Source organism: Eschrichtius robustus, chromosome 8 (genome assembly GCF_028021215.1).
Source record: "Eschrichtius robustus isolate mEscRob2 chromosome 8, mEscRob2.pri, whole genome shotgun sequence".
Taxonomy (NCBI): Eukaryota; Metazoa; Chordata; class Mammalia; order Artiodactyla; family Eschrichtiidae; genus Eschrichtius; species Eschrichtius robustus.
The window spans coordinates 101643404-101669837 of NC_090831.1; the positions used below are offsets into that span (position 1 = coordinate 101643404).

General features: G+C 36.3%; 1 protein-coding gene across 6 annotated transcripts in view; it reads right to left on the reverse strand.

Moving 5' to 3' along the window:
* CADPS2 (calcium dependent secretion activator 2) overlaps window positions 1-26434 on the reverse strand; it is a 552288-nt gene that overhangs the window by 61392 nt on the left and 464462 nt on the right. For 4 of the 6 annotated variants that reach the window (XM_068549382.1, XM_068549380.1, XM_068549379.1 and 1 more), the window contains 5 exons: window positions 25511-25667; window positions 11181-11322; window positions 6382-6537; window positions 4852-4999; window positions 3718-3732 (listed from right to left, as the gene is read on the reverse strand). In XM_068549382.1, the coding sequence (XP_068405483.1) occupies window positions 3718-3732; window positions 4852-4999; window positions 6382-6537; window positions 11181-11322; window positions 25511-25667 (618 nt within the window). The remainder of the gene's footprint in view (window positions 1-3717; window positions 3733-4851; window positions 5000-6381; window positions 6538-11180; window positions 11323-25510; window positions 25668-26434) is intronic. The other 2 variants (XM_068549383.1, XM_068549381.1) reach the window with 1 other exon arrangement.

Here is a 26434-nt window from a genome sequence, read left to right on the forward strand (position 1 = left end):
CTGAGAGCATATGACTGCCTAAGGCCCACGCAGTCATCTGCTTTTCTGCAGGAATGGATAACGAGGATTTCTAAACACAGGTGGTTTTCTGATCCCCACATCTGTCCCTGAGGGCCTGGCCTGAGACTGCTGACTCATTACACACAGCTGTCACAAGAGCAGATCATTCACTCACTAATCACTCCATTAAATGCTGTTCTGGGCTGTGGCCCAGAGTGCTTGCATCATTGAGTGCCACGTAAGAAAAAAGAATCATAATTTAGGAGCCCAGAAGAGGCTTCACTGTGGGTAAGGAGTTGGGAAGGTTTTATCCCAGCAATGATGATATAACAAATTTACTAGAGACACTGTGGAGAGGTAATTCCCTTAAATTTAGAAAAAAAAAAATATCTGCTAGGTTTACCAGTGTGGTATATATTTTTATAAGGTTCCAAATTGTGTAATAATCTAGTTTTTTCAAAAACTTTATTTGTTGCTTGCTATACAGTGGGGTCCATTGGCTCACCTCTGCATGTAATGTATTCACCACTTTGCAATAATTCCAAAACTTGTCTCAAACACGTACAGGGAGGAAAAGCCTGTGCAATTATGTGCATATATTTCCTGGAGATTAAAAGCAAAGTATAAAATACTTCTTTTGCATTGAAATTCTTGTTTACCACTTTTCAGGGTTGCTAATGAGTTTTACACCTGCACATTTTGAACTATATTAATTGTGTGAAAGTTGTGGGAAACTAATCATCTCTGGTGAGAAGGTACAGGTGCAGACATAATGCACAATAGCAGATTACTCTTCAAAACCATCCACCTATTAATGTAAAGAATCATTTGACAATGCAACAATGTTTTGTCATTTGTGCCTGTTTTTCTTTCAGAGTCCTAGAGTGAGTTGTTTCTTACAGAGGAGGTTTTTTTTTTTTTTTTAATGGGGGTAATATTTTTAAAGCAGTGACAAAAAAAATCAGTCTGCTCATTCAACAAATATTTATTACGTGCCTATCAGTATCAGGTACTGCAGTGTATGTAAAAGTAAGAACAAAAGGATAAATTCAGTATTAATGGAAGAGGCAAGATGATTCTATCAACCTGATGAGAAATGGATGTGTGTATAAAGAGACCTAAGGCAATATTCCCAAGCAGACAATCAAAGGCTTACATCTGGCTATAGAAAACCAAGAGAAGGTGGTTATGAGCCATTGATAGGCAAGCCAGCTGCCTACTCATTCAGGTAATTAGAGATAATAAATCACATCATAAGAGATCAGAGAATAATTACTGAACACTCTATAACACATATCAGCTACTTAATGTGTCTGTATGGTTGTATGCTGTGGTATTAGAAACACATCTTTTCCCCCTGAATTGCTCAAAGAATGAAAGATGTGTACATACACATAAGTTATGGCCAAATAGCTAATGTTTATCTCTGGGTTAAAAAGTATGAAATTCACAAATAGTGGGCCTTCTCATTCTCTTAGCAGTTACTTAAGCCTTTCTGCTTGGATGAGAATTGTTAGCCCAGTGAAGAGCTGGTTCTCAATTTGATTCCCAGGTGTCAACTGTAAGACGTGTAAGATTTAACATATTTGTGCAGCACAAAAGCACTTGACCTATTAAAAAATATTTATTTATTTATTTAGTCAATCCTGTAGGTATAAAAGGTTTTCTTTTTTTTAAAAATTTTAGATTTTATTGTCTCATTAGATGTAATTTTTTGATAAGAACATGATTAAGATATAGTTCTTTTTTTTTTTTTTTTAAAGATGACTGGTTTGATCAAGAAACAAAGTGGTTCAGTAACTTGTGTTCACTGAATACCTGAACACTACAGAACAATGAACTTTGGGTGCATTAAAAATCAGTGAGAAATCCATAATCTGTGAATCCTTCTGGAGAAGGATTTTTTTTAATTTTTACTGGAGTATAGCTGCTTTACAATACTGTGTCAGTTTATACTGTATAGCAAAGTGAATCAGCTATATGTATACATATACCCCCACTTTTTTGGATTTCCTTCTTATTTAAGTTATTAGTTATCTATTTTCCTTCTCATTTAGGTCATTAGTTACCTATTTTATACATAGTATCAATAGTGTATATACATCAATCCCAATCTCCCAATTCATCCCACCACCACCGCCCCCCGCTTCCCCCTTGGTATCCATACATTTGTTCCCTATGTCTGTGTCTCTATTTCTGCTTTGTAAATAAGATCGTCTATAACCATTTTTTCAGATTCCACATATATGTGTTAATATATGATATTTGTTTTTCTCTTTCTGACTTACTTCACTCTGTGTGACTGTCTCTAGGTCCATCCATGTCTCTACAAATGACCCAATTTTGTTCCTTTTTATGGCTGAGTAATATTCCATTGTATATATGTACCACATCTTCTTTATCCATTCCTCTGTTGATGGACATTTAGGTTGCTTCCATGTCCTGGCTACTGTAAACAGCGCTGCAATGAACACTGGGGTACATGACTCTTTTTGAATTACGGTTTTCCCTGGGTATATGCCCACTAGTGGGATTGCTGGGTCATATGGTAGTTCTATTTTTAGTTTTTTTAAGGAACCTCCCTACTGTTCTCCATAGTAGTTGTATCAATTTACATTCCCACCAACAATGCATGAGGGTTCCCTTTTCTCCACACCCTCTCCAGCATTTATTGTTTGTAGATTTTTTGATGATGGCCATTCTGACTGGTGTGAGGTGATACCTCATTGTAGTTTTGATTTGCATTTCTCTAATGACTAGTGATGTTGAGCATTTTTTCATATGTTTGTTGGCAATCTGTATGTCTTCTTTGGAGAAATGTCTATTTAGGTCTTCTGCCCATATTTTGATTGGGTTGTTTGTTTTTTAGATATTGAGCTGCATGAGCTGTTTGTATATTTTGGAGAGTAATCCTTTGTCAGTTGCTTCATTTGCAAATATTTTCTCCCATACTGAGGGTTGTCTTTTCATCTTGTTTATGGTTTCCTTTGCTGTGCAAAAGCTTTTAAGTTTCATTAGGTCTCATTTGTTTATTTCTAAAAGGTTTTCAAACTGTGTTCCTCCTGAGGTTCTGGGTAGTACCTCAAGAAAACCTTGTGTCAGGGAGGAAGAAGGCTCCTGACACAGGCCTGCCTCTTCCCTGCCTCTGATGATGGTTACATCCCACACCATGAGTGGGAGGAAAGGCTGTTATCATGGTGGGCATGTCCCTCACTGAAATCCACATCTGGGTTCTTCTGTATGAAGTGACCTTAAGAGTTGCCTCCTGGCCCTCAAATTTAGAGGTTACCCTCATATATGCTATATGTCATCTAAAGCCCCAAACTCTAAATTCTTCTAGTATTAATGAAAGTATATACTACAGATATATGCATCTTGAAAATGTTAACAAACACTCTGCTTCTGAATTTATTTAGAATTTAAAGGAGGGTGAATTCATTTGGTTTTAAATAATCTTATCCTTAAAAGTTTAAAAGTAGTTTGTTGATTCTGCAGCTTAACAGGGAAGAAACATTCCCCTTGACACTATTTAAGGTATAAGTATCTACATGTGTTTTACTGAGTCATTGGGTATTGCTATGTAGTGTTATACACAGAAACCAAAAACCTGAAAATGGAATTAATTATATTATTTTAATTTGAAAAGATGAAAATAAAAAATGTACACATACAAAAATATTAATGAAAATGTGCTTTTTTTAAAAAAAAGAAACTTACCCACTGACTACCAAACTGGATCATGCCATGGGGGGAAAATAAAAGACGATGAAGGAGAACATAAGGGAAAAATAAAGAAATGATGAAAAAGTAATTACCATGGGAAAAGATGCAATAAAATGTCAACTTAAACAGATAATCTAAGAAAAAGAGATCCATTTCACCCAGTCACCACTCTCAACAAAAATAAATCATGGGGTAAAATAAACTGTATTTCTGAGTATAGAATCAAACAAAATAGAAATCAAATTGAAACAATGGGGTATTTATTGAAAAAAGCAAAGCCTAATCCTTAAGTACATTTCTACTTGATCTTTAAAAGAAATGGAAACTTTTGTGTAAAAAAAATATATCATGCGCTATTTTCTGTGGCCTGTTTTTTGTAAGCAAACTCTGGATACTCTATATTTGTATAAACAAAGTAAGTAGCTTTCTAGCTTTCTCATTTGCTTGTGAAAAGCAAGGTTTATGTAAATACACAACACCTAAGCCGTTAAAAGGTATATCTGAAATTCAATGGCCACTTGTAAAATTTTGGGCAGTCTTTATACTAAAAAGAAGAAATTGACAAGAGCAAAGGATAAAGGGGCATTCCATTATTATAGTAAAGATCAGGGACTTCCCTGGTGGCACAGTGGTTAAGAGTCTGCCTGCTGATGCAGGGGACACAGGTTCGAGCCCTGGCCCGGGAAGATCCCACGTGCCACGGATCAACTAAGCCCGTGTGCCACAGCTGCTAAGCCTGCACTCTAGAGCCCGCGAGCCACAACTACTGAGCCCATGTGCCACAACTACTGAGCCCACGTGCCACAATTACTGAAGCCCACGTGCCTAGAGCCCATGCTCCGCAGCAGGAGAAGCCACCACAATGGGAAGCCCATGCACCACAATGAAGAGTAGTCCCTGCTCGCCGCAACTAGAGAAAGCCCGCGCGCAGCAACGAAAACCCAATGCAGCCAAAAAAATAAATTAAATAAAAAATAAATAAATTAAAAAAAAAAAAAAAGATCAAACACTTGTATGGGGGAACTTGGTCTTTTTAATCTAGTCAAGTGAGAGACTTCTGGAAACAGCATCCTCCTCCACCAGGGCACCCAGTGCTGCATTTCCACACGGGACATTCAGTCCACTTACCTCCTGTCCTCCATCCAGGGCACAGAGTTTGGTGCTTTGCTTTTTGGCATCAACTAATACATTAAACATTGTACACACAGAGGCTGGGATGCGCAAGTCAGTTGTTTTGCTTGCCTTCTGCAGCTTGAGTTCGAATGCAGTTCTTGTTCTATTCATTAAAACAAGAATTCAGAGTAAGAAATTCTGACATATGTCCCACCTGTTTTGTAAAAGCGAAATCAAAACTACAAGATGCTAATTTAAAACATGCAAATATGGGGTGTGGCATTGCCTGGGAGCTAGGAGGTAGGATGCTCTTCTTTTCAGGTGTCTTGTACAAAAGATCAGACTGTGGTATTTTATATTAAACATAGCTTTTTCAGTTGCTCAGACAATATTTCTACCCAAATGAAGCTATTTGTTACATCTAGTGTGTACTTTTAATGGAAAAACTTCATAGTTGCGCTTAACTGTCTGAATGAACATCCAAGTAGAAAAATCACCTGCTTCTCTATGTTAAAGTAGAACAAATCCTCTGTGTGAGTGTTTACCACATTAAAAAAAGGACAAGTCTAGAAAACACTAAAACACCATAATCAGTGTGCAATGGAGAATGTGTAATTCTTTTATGTCATTTAGTTTCTCTTTCAAATACCTGAAGTTGCATTTAGGTTTTTTAAAGAAACTGCATAACAGGTAGTTTGGAAATGGTTTTGCTAAAGTATCCAAAGAATATCCATAGATTTGATACATCAGAATCACAGATGACGAACATGATTTTTTTTAAACATTAAATAATCTAATTCATGGCCTTGCTTTACAAAGCCATTATACGTTATTCTAAAGACAGGATTTTTCTCGCTTTAAAGAATTCAGGATTATTCAATTGCTCCAACCAGAAGTTGTTATTCCCGTATGCTGCCCTCACTGTTCTTGCACATATTGTGAACAAGGGCAGTGGGGAAAACAATGCTAATTAGGATGCAATGCTGATTTTGTAAAAAGTATTAAAGAAAAGGAAAGCACATGTGGAAGAATCCAAAGCCTCGTAACTTATTTCTGGTTAAGTTCTGAAAGAATGTAAATAGATACTTGGAACTCATCCGATGTGGATAGAGAATACCAGAAAGACAGAACAACTGATGGCAATGATCGTCCACGGAGTTTGCCGTGTCATTTCACAGCACACAGACACAGTAAGTAATGCATAAAGTGCTTAACAGATCTCCTCCGCATGTCTCAGGAAGTATTGCTTTGCGAATTTAAAGCACAGTATTCCCAGAGAGATAATAAGTACAACAGAAAGGATTAATACAGTATAGGTGCTACTGATGAGGGTAATGGTTAGGAGACCCGAGAAAAAGTAGCAGGCCAATTTTATCAATTACATGGGTCCCCAGAATTCAGGTCAAAGGACCTAATGTCCTTGAAATTTTGGAAAAGTGGTACATGTTGAAACCTTCCTTGTGACAATTGTACAGCAGATACTTGGTGAAAAGTGGTATTTTGGGAGTTGGCAGAGTAAGCAGCAACTTGAAAATACATGTCTACCTTTTGACACAGGCCTCTATCATATCACTGGCCATTAGTTTAAGTCTTTGCTCTAAGTGATGGGCAAATTCTTGTTCTGGCCAGTGAAGATCAAACACAAACATTTGCAGTGCGTCAAGTTTCCAAAAAAGGTCTTCTGATGTTGCTGAGCCATTGCTAGAAGAAAAAGGAAAAATGAAGAACATTGTGAACTTCCACTGTTAGCTGCGTGGGTCACCAATACATTGTTTCTTCTTTTCTGTATCACTTGCCATCAATACATTGTTTCTTCTTTTCTGTATCACTTGCCATCAGTGAAAAAATACTACGTAAGACCCCTAGTGATCAATATTTTCTTTGTTCAACCTTCTAATTTTCCCCTTTCACTTCTTCTTAATGAATAAGGCAAGGCAAGGAGAACAAAATAGAAATATAGTAGTAGAGTTTCATTAAAAAGGGGTAAAATGAATAATGATTCTTTACTAAGGAAATCAAATTATATACATAGGAACAAACATGTTAAATTGTTCTTTACCAATCTCTAGGATAAAGATAAAATACACATTTCCTCCTAGAAATTCAGAAAAGTATGTTTTATGCAAGAAAATTCATATGACAGCAACTAGCAGCTTTATTTAACTCATGCATATGCGTCTCTGTCATCATGATGGCTTCTGTGTATCTATAGGTATGTAGCCTTCAGGGCCTTAAATTTCTCAGTTTCAGGTAAAGGTGAAACAGGTACTGGGAATGAAGTAACAGGCTGGGTAGGGAAGCAAATCTTACTTTTACTTTGAAATGCTTTGTGCCTTTTCCCGTTCATAATCAAACCTAACTTAGTACCAGGTACGGTCTAACAGAGAAAAGATATTCAAGGTGCTCTCAAGTGGGAGCACCATTATATATTTCAGGTCCTTCCATCTATCTAACCATGGAGCCGAGGCCTGCTATGCATTCACTACTATGGTAACGTTACTCTAGGGACCATATTTTCACACCATGCGAGAAGGTAATTTGTGTCAGAGTATATCATATTTGAGTAAAGGATAATATTATTACTTTTCATTAAGTAAGTATACAGCCTAATAGGAAAATAGATGATTTGAAAATAAAATATTCCTATGTATACTGAAACTTAATTGTAAAAGAGAACAAAAGAAGAAGAAAAAAACAAAAACTGCTGTATGATTCATTTCTGCTTAGCTTTCCAACATTTTAACATATACTAACCTAAAATTTATATTTTAGGTTTGTAAAAGAAAAATATTAAAATGAAATAAACTAACTTATCACAAGGGCATGGTGGAAAAATTTTATAAAAAAGAAAATTCTTTTAAATAACCACATTGTTTAGCTAAATATATCTTAATTAGCCAGCGTAAAAACAATCACCTCCTGCTCTGGCTAATTAAAAGCTTATTTCTGCCCCGCAGCGCCCAGCATCTTCGCTCCATCACCAATCTACTGTGCTTCCCTCCTCCCGTTTTGCCAGTAATTCCTCATGATCTCCTCGTCTAGCCAAGATGTCCTCAGAGTTAAATTCTCAAGGGAATGATCACAGCAAAGCAGTGAACATTACCCATAGCACTTCCCTCGTTTAATATCTCCAAACCTTAATATTCAGTGCCCCAAATGTATCATTAAACAAAAGAACCAGACATACCATGCTGACATTGCTGTAAAAAATGTTTGAGAAAACACTATAGTCAATTCTCCATTTTGCCATTTATATAATAAAAAGTAAGAGAAAAAAATCCTGAAGCAAAATCCTCCTGTACATCTGTAGTGTACAATTTAGTAGATAGAGGAACTATGTTTTAAGAGTAATTGAATATAATTGTCAAAGAAGCAAATCTACTTCTTATAATTTTTTACAACAAAACAACAGCAACAAAAGCCACCATTAAAACAAACCCCCAAATAGTAAAGGTAGAATTCTATTAAAAATGGACTTTCTCATCATATGTGACAATTAAACCTTTATAGAGAATATGGATATATGTTTTTTCTGTTCTTTGATGTTATGGTAAGATTCTGAATGAAACATGTGCTTATTAATTGGGAATGTAATTAAGATAACAAGAGTTTGTTATAATTAAATAGATGAAAAAATGTAAATAGGTTTTCTCTCAAGCTGGCATATATAACCTGCAATTTATTCAGAGCTTTTTCATTTTAAAATTATTTCTAATCAGTGACCTATCCCTAAAAGTATTAGTAACAGATTCAAGAATTCAAATGTGAAAAATGGAGTCTGAGATAATTTTCTCATAATGCCAGCAGTAAACTCACCTGACTGGCATTCACTTCTAGAGTGAAAAAACCCAGAATGAAGATTTTATATACAGCGAGGGATTTGGAGGAGCACCTCTTAAGGTGATTTATACATTAGTATGTAGAGATGTATCTTCAGACTCATGGATAGTTTAGTATTATTTCTCTTTACTTTATCAGTAGTTGTATTTTTAACTCCTTGTATATGTGAAATGGGATTTTTTTCTTGCTATTTAATGCTTTATAAGAAAAGTTTAAAAAAACTTTGCAATGACATCAGAACATTATCAGTAATTCTGGCCACCTTGACACAAAGCCTAGTGTTGATAACCTTGGTAGGTAAAGATAATGGTAACTAACTTGTAAAACATATTTTTTTATTTGCCCAGAATGATGAAAGTAGAAGCACTTTATTTACAAAGTCACAATTTTTTATAAAGACAGGACATTCCTGTCCTGAGACAGGTTATTTTTAAAAAGGGGCTCCTAATAAAGAGATTTAGGGCTCACATATATCTCAAAGCTAATAGAGTAATTACAAAAAAACCCCCACTAAATTTCACAAGGCAGTGCCCAAAATAGTGTTCTTCATTAAAATCAAGGATGTTAAACAGATGGGAAATGAGGAAGAAGAGGAGTTAAATTAGAAAACCATGTAAAGAAGTACAAAAAAAAAATCGTAAACTTAGAAAGGTTCACTACACTTCCTAGATAACTGAGGACACACAGACACCACTTGTAAAGCCCAAACCATTTGCTTGTAAGAAAAAGATTCACATGTAACCTAATATCTTAATAATTATTATGAGTATAGTGTTGATGTTTAATTTGGAGAAAAACTGCCAAACTATTTTGCAAGTTATCATTCTCTTCCTTGGTCTTTGTTTCTCTCTTTTTTTTGATTATATGCAGATGAGACTGGGAATAGATTTGACACGTGGTGATGGGATAGGTTTTGGATGTTGGACAAGTTTTTAATCAGTATATTCTCTGGAAGCAAAATATATTAATAATCGGAGTGAGAGCTTTGGAGTCAAGCAAACCTGGGTTCAAATCTTGTCTTTGTCATTTGCTTACTGTGAGACACTGGTAAGTTTTGCCTTTTGACTTCTTTGTGACTTAGTTTCCTTAACTGTAAAATAGGGAAAGTGACATTTACCTCACAGGGTTGTTACAAAGCTTAACCGAGATAAAGAATTTGGCACTTTATACAACAAATTCTCTATAAATGGTAGGTAATTTTCTTCTTATAATTATTATTCTTTCTAGCTGACTTCATGAGAGACCTTCTGCAAAGCATGGGCTGTTATTGAGTTCATTTGATTGCTGTGAGGCTCATACTTTTGAAAACCATACAGTTATGAGTAATATTGATGATTGAGGATAATGTAATAATAATTATAGTAATAACATCATAATGTAGAATAGGAGTGGTTATCACCTATCGAGACCCTACGCTGTGCCAGGCACATTTCACAGTTTTTTAAAAAATCCTCACAAAAAACGTCTTTAAGTTAGGTGTCATAACCATTCTAGAGTTGAGGAAACTGAGGCAAAGGAAGACTTAACGATGAATAAGCTAGGATCTAAATGTGGGGCTGATCGATTTCAAAGCCCATGTCCTTTTCACTTGAATGACTCTTGGTTACTGAATCTGCAATAGGTAGGCTCATCACAATGTGGAGTTAATAAATATGGTTTGTAATGATATAAAGATTACTTAAAAATAACAAGGTGCATCAAATGATATATGAAAGGACAAAAGAAGAACTTGCTGGTACTGAGAAACAAAGGACAACCCGTTCTCTGCAACCTGCATTATTGTTTCTTTAAAGGTGAGACTAAGATTAAAGCAGAAAAAGATTATGTTCTTGAAACTGTTCTTACAAAGGTTTTTCTACATATACAAGATAAATCAAGTGGCAGTAACAAAGCTGGAGCCAACTAAGGATTCTGGACATACATACCTACCGTTAACCACACTGCTTGTCTGAATATGGAGAACTCTGGTCATACCACTTAGACTAGAGTCTACAACCTGGGTCACAAAATGACCCTTGCCCCACAGATTACATATGAATGACATCAAACCAGTGAGTTTTTTAAAAAATCTATATTATTGATCATTGATATGCTAAGCTTAGCTTAATAGCTTCAAAAACTCAAAACAAATAAAACCAAACATAGTATTCCTTAACCAATGATGATAAATGCCATGCAATCTAAACACATCTGCACAGATTACAGCCCAGGCCATGCACCAGCTAACACACCACCAGGAAATAAGTGAGGGATACACACGTGGACTCATATAAAGAAGCCATCCACGAAGGAGTAGAAAAGCTAGGAATCTGTGGAAGATTAAGAGGCAGACTTGGAACTTTTGGAAGAGCTACATTGGGAAGACTGTTGGCGATATTCCTGTAAAGAAACAAACAACGTGGGAAGGGACCACCATAAGCAATAACTACAGATGGCCACGTGTAAAGTCATAAGGTCAGGACAGAAGAGACAGGGGCTCTGTGGACACTAGGCAAGATACCTACTTGACAGGCTGCCATGTCTCTTGCTCAAAACCTCTGTGAATTGACTGGGCGATGGAGGACTCCATGAGATCCACGTAGCGGACAACCAAGGGCACAAAGATTCCTTGTAAGTGTTTATGAAATTTTCCATTACATAGAAGTGCTGAAATAGTCAAGCAGAAACAGTGTTTGTCAGAGGGATAATATCAGGCATTTGGAAAATATGGACGAAAAACTTTTCTGGAAAGAGTCTGACACAGAACCAATAAAATACAGAGGTCTGGCTCCTCATATTGGATATCGTGCCATGAAAATTGATCAAGAATTACAATTGACCTCCTATATATGGCTGTCAAAACCACAGATAGATTATATCTCTATAAAATGTTCCTGCCAGGTGGTATGGTTTTATTTTCTAAGAGATTTAGCACACGAGGCATTTGACCACTTGCTGGAGATTCAAGGGAGCTGCCGAATTCCCTGAAGGTCTTGACATGTGTAAATGCAGCAATTAAACAGAGTTAGAATACCTGTGGTATGCTGTGTATCACAGAAGAGCTAAACCTGTTCAATTCTAAGAGAGAAGTTTGATTGCTTCTAAGAGATACACTAGTTTAATTCAGCAGGAGGGTGACTGGCCTTGGGAATGTTTATTCTGCTTCATGAACTTTTTAGTTATTTGTGGATTTTCTTCTTAAGCATTTACTTTTTCACATGGGTATTTAAAAAGTCAGCATATCACATGCATTTTTTAGTTGCACATTAGTCTTCACTGAATTGTGATATAGGACATCCAAGCTGAAGCCGTTGCAGAAGTCTAAGAATTTGCACTACTAGGACAGGACTGCTGGACAAGATGCACTTACCTCCACTAAAAGATGGCTGCTTTCTATGCACAGGTCATAGTTTTATTAGAACACAGGTCAGTGCTGTAGACTGAATGTGTCTCTCCCAAATTCATATGTTGAAATCCTAACTCCCAGTATGATGGTATTAGGAGATGGGATCTTTGGGAGGTGATCAAGTCTAGGGCAGAGCCCTCAAGAACAGGATTAGGATCCTTATCAGAGACCCCAGAGACATTCCCTTGACCCTTTCACCCTGTGAAGATACAGTGAGAAGATGGTTGTCTGTGACCCAGGAAATCTAGCTCTCCCCAGACACTGAATCTGCTAGTGCTTTGATCTTAGACTTCCCAGCCTCCAGAACTGTAAGAAATAAACTTCTGTTATTTATAAGCCGCACAGTCTATGGTATTCTATTGTTGTAGCCCGAACTAACACAGTATGTGCCTAAGTTGCACCATGAAAGGATAGAGAATCTTTAGGAAAATACTAAGTAATGCTAAGTAACTGTCAACAAAGAATTTGTAATTTTTTAGATGATGGTACATATTTCTCAAGCGAACATCCTAAACCCAGTTGCGATTTCCTTTAATAACCTTCAAAGTGAAAACGTGTTCATTTAAAAATATACTCTGTGGTTAGGAAAGGTATTTCTTAAGAGATGGTATTTTAATTGAGCCGAAATGATAGGGGAGCCCTCTGTGGAAGATTTAGAGGGAAGGTTTCCAGGTATAGGGGACGGCTAGCACCAATGTTTTAAGAAAGGAATGAGTTGGTGTGTTTCTAGAAAAATGAGAAAGCCAATGTGGCAGAAGTTGAGTGAGGGAGGGGGAAGAATAGTCCAAGGTGATGTCTAGATGGTAGGACATTGTGAAAAGGATGGATTTTACTGGGGCAATGGGACACATTATTATTTTTATTATTACTAAGAGAGGAGTGACTTGATATGGTCTCTCTGGCTACTGTGTGGAAATAGAGTACGTGGTGAAGGGTGAAAGCAGAGAAGGAGGGTAGTACTCAGTTCTTTTCTGCAACAGACCAGCTAAAAGATGATGATGGTGGTGGTGGTGGTGGTGGTGGCCTGGATGAGAACGGCCGAGGTGGGAGATGGGGAAAAGCCTCTCAGTAATCCCATTCACTTTTCCTTTTTCCCAGCATGATGAATATGGTTAACAATAGCATACTACATACTTGAACATGGTCAAGAGATTAGATCTCAAATGTTCTTACCACTGCCCCCCAAAAATAATTGTAGGCATGTGAAGTGAAGGATCTGTCAACTAACCTTATTGCATTAAACTTTGATATACATAAATATATCAAATCACTACAGTGCACACCTTGAACTTACACAATGTTATATGTCAATTATATCTCAACACTTCTATGGATTTGAATAGTTGTATATGCTCATAGTTACTAAATTTAATTACCAGCACACTTTAATAGTACTGTCTTCATAAAATATTCAGCTAAGTATGCCAATTTCCACATAATCTTCCTCAAAACCTAAATAGTGTTTTAAAACTTGGGCAAAGAATGTGACACTCATCATGGTGGCACGAATATGAAAATGCTCACTATATATTACTTTAATTTAGTGATTCTAAAATTTGTCAGAGGCTGGAAAACTACAGACACATGAAAGTGGAGTAGGGAGTTATTCTAAGTACAGAAGGAAATACAATACTTTTTTTTTCTATCTCTGATATATTTTAGCATTTTTTTGTAGTAAAATAATCTTTTCTGGCTTATCTATATGCTAAAAGATTTCCCATTAAAGTGAGAATGATCATCATATTTAATGATAAATGTCTTATTGAGGAGACTAATATTATCTTAATGATGTTTTCATTAGCACGAAAGGAGCTTTATTTATTCCTAGAGATTCAGTCATAAAGCTAGAAGGTACTACAGATCATGTAATTCAGTTCCTTTTACCAAATGTCACTTAAATAGGGATACTAAACATTAAGGATGAAGTACTTTTACTCATCTAAATCATTGTGGTACCCAAACTGAACTTATTGGATCTCTACTTCAGAACCTTCCTCCATCTCCTCCTCCTCCTCATGAGCATTTTTGGAGTGTCAAACACTGTACTAAGTCCTTTATGTGCATTCTCATTTAATCATCAGAAAAACCCTGTGAGGGAAGCACTATTATTTTTTTCAATCTTATCAACAAGGAAATTGAGGCACAGATAATTTAGGACACTTGGCCAAGTCATTTAGTCATTAGACAGTAGAACAAGGATTTGATACCAGAGCCCCCTCTTAACTTCCATAGATTATAATACTATCCTCCTTCAATTTTAGTTACTGTAAGCTATTATCTGTCTATCTATTCATTCATACATCTGTTCCACCTACCATCATCACATTAGCAACTTTTAAGACGTAGACTTTTAAGACGTAGAAACGTAGCAAACTCTTCTAGATTAAAAAAAAAAAAAGTCTTGCAAATGACAAACACGCTACACCATATCTTAGATGAATTATATGTTTTTGGAATTAGAATTTTTAAAAACTCAGTTACAACATGAAGAAGTGAAAAGGTTACCAAAACGATTATATTCAATGAACTGAAAAGTAAACTAAACTCAGGGAACATGATTCCTCCAGCTCTGCTCTTTCTCAAGATTATTTTGGACATTTGGGGTCTTTCAGCAATTTCACTCCTGTGTATATATCCAAAAAAACAAGAACACTAATTCAAAAAGATACATGCACCCCAATGTTCATAGCAGCATTATTTACAATTGCCAAGATACGGAAGCAACCTAAGTGTCCATCAACAGATGAATGGAGAAAGAAGATGTGGTATACGTATACAATGGGATACTACTCAGCCATCAAAAAAAGAAAGAAAAGAAATTTTACCATCTGCAGTAACATGGATGGACTTGGAAGGCATTATGCTAAGGGAGATAAGTCAGACAGAGAAAGACAAATACTGTATAATATCACTTATATGTGGAATATAAAAAATATAATAAACCAGTGAATAAAACAAAAAAGAGCCAGTGGGAAGGGGGAAGGGGACTAAGGGGTATAAACTATTAGGTATAAAATAAGCTCCAAGGATATACTGTACAACACAAGGAATATAGCCAATATTTTACAATAACTATAAATGGAGTATAACCTTTACAAATTGTGAATCACTATATTGTACACCTGTAACTTATATAATATTATACATCAACTATATTTCAATAAAAAAGCGAACTAACACTGTGAAAATATTCAATGTGCTTATAATACGCATTGAAAGCTGGATAATTTTACATTGCTATACAGCTAGACTGTGTGCCTAAGCCTTAATTTATACGGCTTACTAATAAAAAGTATAAAGAACCTTAGGCTCTGCATCTTGATAGGTACTGTTACATACTGTCATTATTTTTAAGTACACCAAAGCCAAAACACATGCTAATGTTAACAAATCATTACCTCTGCAAATGAGCATTCTACCTGAGCAGTTCAAATGCTACTTTATTATACATTTAGAGATTAGGTATGTTGGCTATTAAGCCGTACTTACTTTCTTAAGATGAAGACGCACATAAGGAGAATCACACTCAGTTATTATTAAATGTTATAATGATTCTAAGACTAAGTAGCAGTTGACTCAAATGTATTTCTAGCAAGAGCTCTCTTTTTTGATATCCTTGATAAGCACTGAATTCATTACCTTGTTAAATAAGCCTACTTCTCTTCTCCTATTCTCATCCTAGGAGTGAAAATAGAGATTGTCCACCTGATCATTATACCAGCAACCTGGAAGTTGTGCCAGAGGTCTTTCCTTCACTTCCTACCTCCAATCAGTAGTCAAAACCTGCATATTTTATATCCTTATTATCTTCATAACACTTCTCATCCCTCTCTTCATCACCACTGCTGTTGTCTTAGTCCCAGCCTTCTCGTCTCCTGCCTTGGCTAATGCAATAATCTCCTAACTGGTCTTAGGCTCCTAATTTTCCTTCTGCCCATTCATCTTCTTAAAATCTCAAGCAGAGGGTCTTGCTAAAATGTAAAACAAATAATGTACCTCCTAAAGATTATAATTCTTTAATGGATCCTCAAGAAAAACTTCAAAAGCCTTAGCATGGAATGAAAGCCATCTATGAGATGTCTTTTTTTTTTTTTTTTAAAGATTCATTTATTATTTATTTATTTATTTTTGGCTGTGTCGGGTCAGTTGTGGCATACGGGATCTTCATTGAGGCATGCAGGATCTTTCGTTGCGGCGTGCAGGTTTTCTCTTCTCTAGTTGTGGCGCACAGGCTCCAGGGTGCGTGGGCTCTGTAGTTGTGGCGTGTGGGTTCCAGAGCGTGTGGGTTCTGTAGTTTGCAGCACGCAGGCTCTAGCTGAGGCACGCGAGCTCAGTAGTTGTGGCGCGCGGGCTTAGTTGCCCCGTAGCATGTGGGATCTTAGTTCCCTGACCAGGGATCAAACCCACGTCCCCTGCATTGTAAGGTGGATTCTTTACCACTGGACCACCAGGGAAGTCCCTATGAGGTGTCTTAATATGACCTCTCTGGCTCATTTCGTTTGCCTGACCCCCCTACTTCCTGTGGTCCAGCCATAATGATTTTCATGGTTCAGTTCAAGTATACACTTTCCCCTCCAAGTCTTCCTTGAAATGCTTCATTCTGCTGTCCCTTTCCCTAATTACTGGTTTCCCATGTTTATTCTCCACCCTGCACAGGTTTCTACTGTAGCCCATGTTATACTTCTGTACTCATTGACATATCTCTTTCTTCCTATGAGGGTGCAAGGTCCTTGGAGAAGGGACTATGTCTGTATTCTTAGTATCCAACAAAGTCCCTGGCTCAGAGCAAGTGTTCAAACGTTTGTTGAATGAATGACTGCCTGTATACACTATTAAGATTACTACATAGTTACTACATTATTATTCTGTATAAGAACGTTTGAGGCCTGTGTATCTCTTCATATTTTATATAAAATGTATAGTACTAAATATTTTTATGAGAAATCCTATTTTTAGACCCATATGTCCAAGATCATACTGCTGAAAATTCTACTGGATATGAATGTTGTCTATTTTATGTCTCTTATTTTATTATTATTATTATTCTTTCAGCCATGCTGGGTTTCGTGGCTTGTGGGATCTTAGTTCCCTGACCAGGGATCAAATCAGGGTCCCGTCAGTGAAAGCCCAGAATCCTAACCACTGGATCACCAGGGAATTCTATGTCTCTTATTTTAATGAATGTACCAAAGGGAGGATTTTCTCTGTTCAGTCATGACTTGATAGCAAACTATTACATCCTCCAGAAATAGGAGAAAATGGAGATTTCCTGTATTTCCTAAGAATGGTCACAAATGTTGAATTCTGGCCAAAAGTTTGCTTACGATTCAGCAGAGTTTTCCTTTTCATTAAAATAAATCAAATTATAAACCCATGTTCAAAAGTTTTAGAAAGTTGGCAATTGGTAGTATTTCTTTGGTAATTAGATTCAGGAAAGGCGAGGAAGGATGGAGGGAGAGATGGTATGGAGGGGAGAAAGAGGAAGAGGAAAAATGAGAAGAAATGAAGAGAAAATACACATAGAAAGGGAAAGAAAGAAAAGAGAGAATCCGGTTTCAAAAGGCAAGACTCCTGGAATAAAGACGACACTATACTTGTGTATGTAAATTATGCTCCTTTTCTCAGTTGCCCATATGCCAGTTTGCATCCCATTCCTATCAGACACTGTCAAAAGCCATCTTAATATGTAGCCCCAGGCATCAGAATGAGTGCTTCTATCTTCTCCATATGGTTTAATAAGGATAGATTAGGATTTGGGGCTGCCACCTGTCCAAATCAAGCCTTTACAAGGCTCCCATTGCAACAGCTCATTGGAAGAGGCAAGTAAGTTCTCAATGTGGCCTCATCCAAGAACGCTTCTGACATTATACCAGAGGTGTGGAAGTAGAAAGAACTGCTCAGGAGGAGTCTCAAATAGTGGTTACGAGAACATAAGTGGAGGACTAGCATCTACTTGGTTGATAAAAATATTTTTTTCCAAAAGATTCTATTTTATGTCTCCAAATATCACCTTGTCAGAAAATAGTGAAGCATCAATGACATCAAGCCCAACAGTACAATTAGAAATGGCAAAAAGAAAGCAAGAGGCTTAAATAAAAGGTAAACTAGGGGTGCAGATGTACCCAGTTATTTTGAGCATCCCAATAATTAATAAATTAGTGTTGATTATTTACAGACCCAAAAGAGTCTTACATTTACAAAAGTACTTGTCATAGGCTTTTAAAAGTAAGATTTCAACACAGAATTTAAACTACAATCCAATTAATAACGATTACTGAGACAATAACCACTGGATAAATTAAGGATAAGCAGATAAAAGAGTTCACATACTGTGTTTAGGGTAAAAATACGCTGTTGACTCCTGAGACCATATAATCCAATTTTATATCGTGCCTTCCTCCTTCTAATTAGTCAGCATTAGTGGATTACTAGGAAGAATGAATTTCCCCCCTAAAATTCTAATTCTAATTAGGCATTTCAGAAAGGAATGAGTAATTTATGACCAGCAAAAAAACACAAAAAATACCCAAACACAAGAACCACAATAAAAACAATAGATTTTGCCACAAAACAACAATTATTCAAGGGACTACAAACTGTATCAATCCTTAACAATGCAAGCACCATGGACTAAGATATAAAATTAACAGGTCACTCTCTATGTTGACAAATACATATAATGGGATCCCCAGCACAGGAAATATGACTACGGCCTTCAGGAGAAAAGCCCGGAGGACTGCAGCCTAGAACAGCGTTATGTAAAAAGAAAACACACACACACAAACCAAACCAAGCTTCCTCCCCACTCAGATCTAGGAATAGCGCCCAGCCAAGAATCTGGCACATTAAGCAGGCACTCAATAAATATCTGTTTATTGAATAAATCCACCCCCTAAAGGAAACTCTGAGAGCATCCTGCTGAGGTTTAAGTAAAATAGAAGACTCTTCAGGTTTTATTCTCCTTTTAACTAAAAATTTGATAAGCAATTTTACATAGTTTGGTAATATTTAATTTATACTATACTGGAATGATAACCTCCTAAAACCACACCCAACTCTTCCTTTCCTCTCAGGGCACTTGTTAAAAAATACCTACCTACCTATCTATCTATCTATCTATCTATCTATCTATCTATCTATCTATCTACCTATCTATCTATCTATCTAGAGATAGGAGGTAACAAGGAATGAGAGCACTGATGTTATAATGTTTATTATTTGGGGGGCAACAAATCCAAATCAAACAAAACCAAGTTTAAAACTATAATTAAAAATGTCATAGCACACAGTACACATAACTGAATTACAGTTTTACAATCTGTTGCATTATAGTTAGTACTGCATATATGCCCATATCCTCCACTAGATTATATGCTTTTCAAGGGCAGGAATTGTTTTTTACCCATGTATCTGTAAGGTGACTGGGATTTGGTAAATTGTAGGCATTCAGCCCCCATTTCTTGCAGAATTAATTCAGGAAAAAATCAATATAAACATTAAGCAAGGCTTAAGGCAAAAATAAGCGAAGTCTCGTGGTCTAGCAATTCTCATGCTGGATTTTATGAGACTAGTATTAAAGCCAAATGGAAAAGTCTGTAATTTTACTCCAGTTAATACAACCTTCTGATCTTTGGGGTTATGCCCCACAATACCGTCCCGGTAATGGAAACAATTGAGTACGGCTGTAACATGATCAATAGCCCTCAAGTGCGGGGTTCCTGATGTTCGTGGCCTTCAGGAGTTAAAGATGTTTCTGCAAATCTACAGTGAAGAACACTGTTAGAGCATTTTAGATTATTTTCTCTAAGGCACTAATTTCTAAGAAAATATACAGATTAAAATTTTAAAATGTCTACATGTAGTAAAAAGATACTAGAGCAGTACTGCAGCATTCAATTTAAAAAAAAGCTAGTGACTCCTTGCTTTTTCATTTCTTTTACTATATTAGTCGGTAAAACAAGTTCTGACACACAATTTCGAATTCAATCAGCTCTTGAGATTGGAGTTAAATACATTTTCGAGTTTTAGTGGTCATTTCATCATTTGTAAAAGAGCTATAAAACTAACCTGGCACACAGCTCTGCTATAATCTAGAAGTCATATCCTTTCTGCATTATTCCTAGTGGATGTATATACAGATATAACTGTAAACACCAATTTGTGAATTTCAGATGTACAGCTCATTTAAGCTCTTGAGGTAGAATGACACGCAGGTGCCAGCCCTCCATATTTCAAAGCCTGAAAATTAACCTAATATACAATATGGTGACCTAACAGTTCTTCATTTGAAAGAAATCTGAAAAATAATCTCTGATACAGCCGAAGTGTGAGAATAACCCAGCAGGATTTCCACCTCTTCATTTCTTAATGAGTTTTTTGATAATGAGAGGTGACTTTGCCAGTCACTCTGGGCTCTATTATGGCTAATTTGACTCCACTTCACTCTCCTTGTTAATTATTAACACTAGCCTTTTTATCCTCATGAGACCACATTCCAATTTTTCTTTTTTCGATTTTTATGAGCCCATCTTTATGAAGGTGAAAGTCTTGGAGAATAGGTTTTCACTTAGTGTAGAGCCTGAACAATTATTATTCGTTTAGGTAGAGACGCTGTGACATTGATTATATAAGCACGGGTGTTCTTCAGGATGGCTTTAATGTGCTAGCAATGTGAAAAGGCTGTTAATTAAAGAAGAAGCACCGTGGCATTTTTCAGCTGGGAATCAGTTCCCAACAGAATGGTCATTTGCCACTTGCTAGCATATCCACAGATTAAAAGGTGACTAGCTCCAAGAGTTTGCCTTTCGGTAGTACTGAAAGAGATGATTTGTGCCATTTGTAGATGGCTTTCATTTGTCAGAAGCAGTCACTTGCCATACGGATTATTGACAGGACAGGACAATTGTGGAAAATAGCACGCAAGGGTAGAATCTATTTGTACCAGCTTCATACTCATTCAGGATCATTCAACTATCATGCTAATTGCTTCATTATGAAAACATTTATTTTCCCTAATTTTAATACATCTGCTTTTCAAAACTGTTTCCTGAGATACCATTTAAAGTGATTACCCGTCTAATTAAGACTTGAGTTGTGGGGAGTGGATTAGGATGTATGGAGGAAGGGTGGAGAGGTAAGCGGGAGTTCAGTCTTTTTTGGACAGAAATGAGGGAGCCGGAGTTTGTTTTCTTCATCAGTCCTTCTCTGGGAGTCAATGGGTGAGTCTGTGAGGGGCGGGAGACTGGGGACAGTTGCTAAAATTGTGGTGCAGCTGGTACTCTTCCCTCGAGGAAAACCACATTTCATCTCCAAGGATCCTTAAGGCTAAGACTTTCCCTAATCACGCCCAACTGTAAGGAAACACACCTACCCCAGACACAGTTCTTTTTTCCCTCCTTAAAATAGCAACCGAATTCACTGTCTTGAATCTCTTTCCTCCTCTAATTAGTTCAGTCCCTGGAAATCTCGTCATGGATGTTTTTTAAGGTACATGCTAAGACAATACTTTATCTGGTCCTTTCTGCACCCTTTAACCAACCTGCTTCCTTTGCCCCCATAATTCAAGGCCCTTATAAACATTTCATGAGGTAAAAATAAAAGTTCAAGGAATCTCCTATCTTCTTTAAAAATATTATCTTACTTTATAAATGCTCCCAGAATCTGCATTTGTGACTGTAGACTGCGGTGGGCTGGAGACCAAGTGTTCAGGCTCCAACTTGCCGCTGCCTTGGTTTCCTGCCAGCAAGCCCCAGCCCAGGCACCTCGCCTCCTAGGGGTTTAGTTTATTCAGCTGGAAAATGAAGACGTTTGTCTAAGATCCTCTCCGCTCCCCTAAAGATAAACACTTATTTTTAAATATCAAAGCATAAATATTTTAACAAAATAAAGATGGTAAACATCCAGCAGGAACATCTAAATTGTTCATTAAAAAAAAAACCCCAAAACAACTCAGCTATAAAGTTTTCAAGGCACAAATAAAGCACAAATTCTAACTAATATTTCTGTTACAGACGTGTTAGTAATTTTTATTTTGGAAAAGCAGACATAAATATGTGACATTATTAGTAATAAATCACAACCATTTAAAATCTCTATATAAGTAGTGGTATGCCACGTGTGGGGTAAGAGTAAGCACTGTTATCCAGCAAATTATCTCCCTTAACAAGACTGGACATTTTGGAGCAATCTGTTCCTATTTTACCCCTGGCTAGTTAAGGTTTAAATTAATTAGAATTTGGACTATACCTCTAGTTGGGTCAATACGGTAAAAACTGTCAGGCCATGGCAGTGATGTAAGAATCTTTCTTTGGGAGGTGGTGGTAAAAGGACAGAAGTTTTATGGTTTCCTATAAGCTTTCCAAAAGGACAATTTGGGGGCAGCTATAGGTTGACATTTAACATTTGAATTGAATTCACTAAATCACCATCTGAATATTTCAGGAATTTAATGAAATAAACATAATTATTAACAATATTCTTCATTATTATCATGGGTGATATTAATAGCAAAAAAAAATTATGTCTTACCAACTACTGAGATATTACTAAGTGGTCTTGGCTTTGGATAGTAACTTGTGAGTTTGAGTTGAAAGTTACTGCATTCTATTTCAATTCCCCAGATCACACCGTTCTCCCAGTACCAAAAGGAAATTACGGCACTGGAGAACTTTTCTATTTACCTCACTACATAGGGGAGCTGTTTTTCTCTGAAATAATTGATGTTTTCTAAAATATGTTAATCACTGCAAAATCAAAGCCTAGATCTAGACTTACCCCCCCAAATTGATAACATTCAAAAGAAATCATTAATCAATGCTTCTGTGTGATTGAGTAATGTATACCAAAATGACATAACACAATACACAATACCATTTTTATAAAAATGGTTTAAAACAGGAGAGGAATGTGATATTCTTTTGAATTAAATATTTGGCTAAAAATCACATTTCTGTTATTCTCTTTTTAGTGTTCTTTTTGATATGACTCACAAAATTACACTTGAATGTAAGAGCTCTTCTTAAAAATAAATTTTAAAAGATGTTAATTCATTGGCATTATAGTAGAGGTTCCCCAAGAAAATTTCTAAGAAATCTACAGCATATTTATTTTCTTTATAAATAAATTCTAATATATTGAATAAGTTAAATGATTCATCATCTTTACTATTTCACTGAGAATATTAATAAGTACCTTCATCTTTGAACAAACCCCCAAATAAATCTAAATATGGTCAATTCTGGAGTTTTCATGCAAGTGGAGAAGAGCAATGTTAGAAATAATCCTATGTTTATTTATTCTCATTTAGGGACTAAATGTATAATATTGTACATGTATTTATTTTTGGCTGTAAGTTTATTGATATATATTTGTCATAAGAAAATATTAAACCTCATTTGTAATTTCTTAGCAGAAAAAAAAATGATGATAAGAGACTGGGAAAGAAGAAGGTCATTTGAGGTCTGCTAGCTGGCAGGAGGGAACCAAACTGGAATGTAAAAGCTGTCTGAGGACAATTTGCAGAATAAACGATTCACATACGGATAACTGTGGGTATAGCAACTCCTGAGAGCAGACATTGTTGTTGAACCTGAACTAGGAATTGTAGCTTAGTTCTTTGGCTTTTTAATAAGACCTTTTGGAAATGAAATTGGATAAGAGAATGAATAAGAAGGCTAAAAAAATCAAGACTGAAATTGTAACTGATTAATATCTATAATATTTATTTAGCATTCATTATACATGAGCTATTACCTTCTTTAATCCTCACGACCAATACACTGTAGGTACTATTATTTCTTTCTTTTATAGATGAAGAACCTAAAGTTTACCGAGGTTAGGCTATTGTCAAAGGTCAAGTAGTGAGCAGCAGAGACAGATGTGAATCTGTCTGGCACCAAAGCCCATGTTATTAATTAGTATAATATGATGCCTCTCTCTCTTACATACTTAGTATAACATGTTATTAATTAGTATAACAAAGGTTCTTACCCTGGTGTCCCAAATCCAGATGTCCATGGGCAGTCCAATATTACACACAATTTCATATCTATGTAGCTGTTTTTTCCCAGTAAAACAGTTATAGTTTTATCATAGACTCAAAGGGATGAATAACCAAAGGAAGGTAAGGAATGATGAACAAAATCAAGAGAGTAATTTTTAAGAAAACAAAGATAAATGTCAAGAAAAAAGATTTAAATTTAAACCTGGAAACACAGAGTAGTGATATCCTGCAAAGAGAGAAGCAAAGAGATCTGGAGTTTTAAAAGACAGCAAGTGTGAACTGTATCACCAGTGTGACTAAGCTCCTGGGAGAGAGGGCAGCCGTGGGCTGCAGGAAGATAGGGCAGAAGGCAGGCAGCTCTCCTTGGGGCCTGGGTTACCCAGGTAACATTGTGGGCACTGTGTACTTCTTAGCACCACACTCCAGAGCAATATTGAAAACTGGAGTGAGACCTTCTTAGAGGAAGGTGATAAAAATGGTGATGGGCATGAAAACGCTATCACATGAGAAAGAGTTAAATGACTGGGAATAATGGCTGGGAGAAGAACTTATGCAACAAAAGAAGGCCATTCCATGGATCAGGCAGAACAAGTCAGAACCAGAGGTTAGAAAGAGGTAGAGTTCAACCTGGTTTATATTGAGAGTAGTGTAATACAGTAGGGAATTAGTGACCCCAAGACCACTGCAAGTGTTGAAGCAAAAGGCTGTCAGTAGAAACCAAACCTGAGTTGAAGGGAAACTTCAAAAAGAATCATCAAAGGAAAGGCCCACAGGAATCTGTATGCTAAGAAATGCCTCCAAAAATCCTGACGAAAAACTAGGTTTATACTGGCTGCTAGAAGACCATGTACCAGAATAATTATAAAAGTTATTACTGCATTGGAAAAAAATATCTCAACAGAGAACCTTTACATTCTCTTCAATTTCTAAATACTGAGAGAGCAAGCAATACCGCAGGGCAATATTCCTATCATCTGTAGAACCGAATCTCTTCAGGCAAACAATATTAGCACAGTGTGTATTAGTAGAAGCCTTAACATGGCATGATGTCTAGAATAATAAGTTTCTAAGTAACATGGCATGATGTCTAGAATAATAAGTTTCTAAGGTGTCTCTCAGAGATCTTAAACTCTCAGGTACTTTAGAAATGTTAACCTTTGAAGATTTTCTGATTCACAGGTACACTGAGAAGGTGCCTATGTAGTCAGTGCCTGATGAAGCAGGAGGGTAGGAATGAGAGCAACTTTAGAGGCCAGTGGAGCAATGTGAGAGTGTTGCTGGTCTCGCCCAGACCCGGGTGGGATATACCTGGGGAGACTGAGCAAATGTTGACATTACCCGTGTTGATTCTTGTGGGGTGACTGCTAGAGCTCCGTAAATCCAGACTCACACACACAAAGTTCTCCCCTCCTCCCCATTTCTACACTAAAGAAAATGCAAGTGCTTACCGTCATTTCTGAGGAAATTATTAAGCAGTTGGAAAAGAGGAAAACTGTCCCAGGAGTCTTGTGGTTGTGCTTCCAGTGCGGTATCCATATCCACTGTGAATAAAGCCCAGAATTTCTCTGCATGCTCTGCCAATAAATCAGGCCACCAGGCAAACGCCTGTAAACAAATAAAGAAATAATGTAAACATACATTACCTGTTAGAAACATACACAAATACTGTAAAAATATGTCATTAAAAGTGAAATTGTAGGACATGATTGTAGAGTATGATACCAAATGTTTTAATATTTCTAGTCACAGAAAAAAGAATTGGAAATAAATACACCAAAACATTCATAGTAGTTATGTATAAATTATGAGATACAAGGAATTTTTGTTTTGTTTTACGTATTTTTCAAATGTTCTAAATCAAAAATGTGTTTTAAAAAATAAAGCAATAAATGTCATTTTACATTTTACTTCTACATTAGATTTCATATTTTATTTATCAATGCCAAATTTGTTTACTATTTAAATACACATATCTACACAATTATTTCCCATTTAAAAAAGATTACATTTTATTTGTAGTACTTTTTTATGAATCTAAGGTCTAAAGCTAAAACGCATTTTCATAGAGAGGGATTTCCTGACCCTCCAGTGTAAATTATGTCCTCTAGATAGTCTCTCTGCTACCAAGTATTTTCATTTCACAGGACTTAGTACTGTGTATATGACCACACATACAAATATTTTAATGTCCGCCTCTTAAATTAGACTGTAAACCCCACAGGGGCAAGGCTGTGTATGTCCTGTTTATTACTTTATATTCAGCTAGGCATTTTTTAATGCCATTTAGTTAGTAACAATAATCACTTTAAAAAATCTCTGCTGTTTAGATGGGTGAAAAGAGTATTTACTTTTTAGGAGGTTCTCAAAAATAA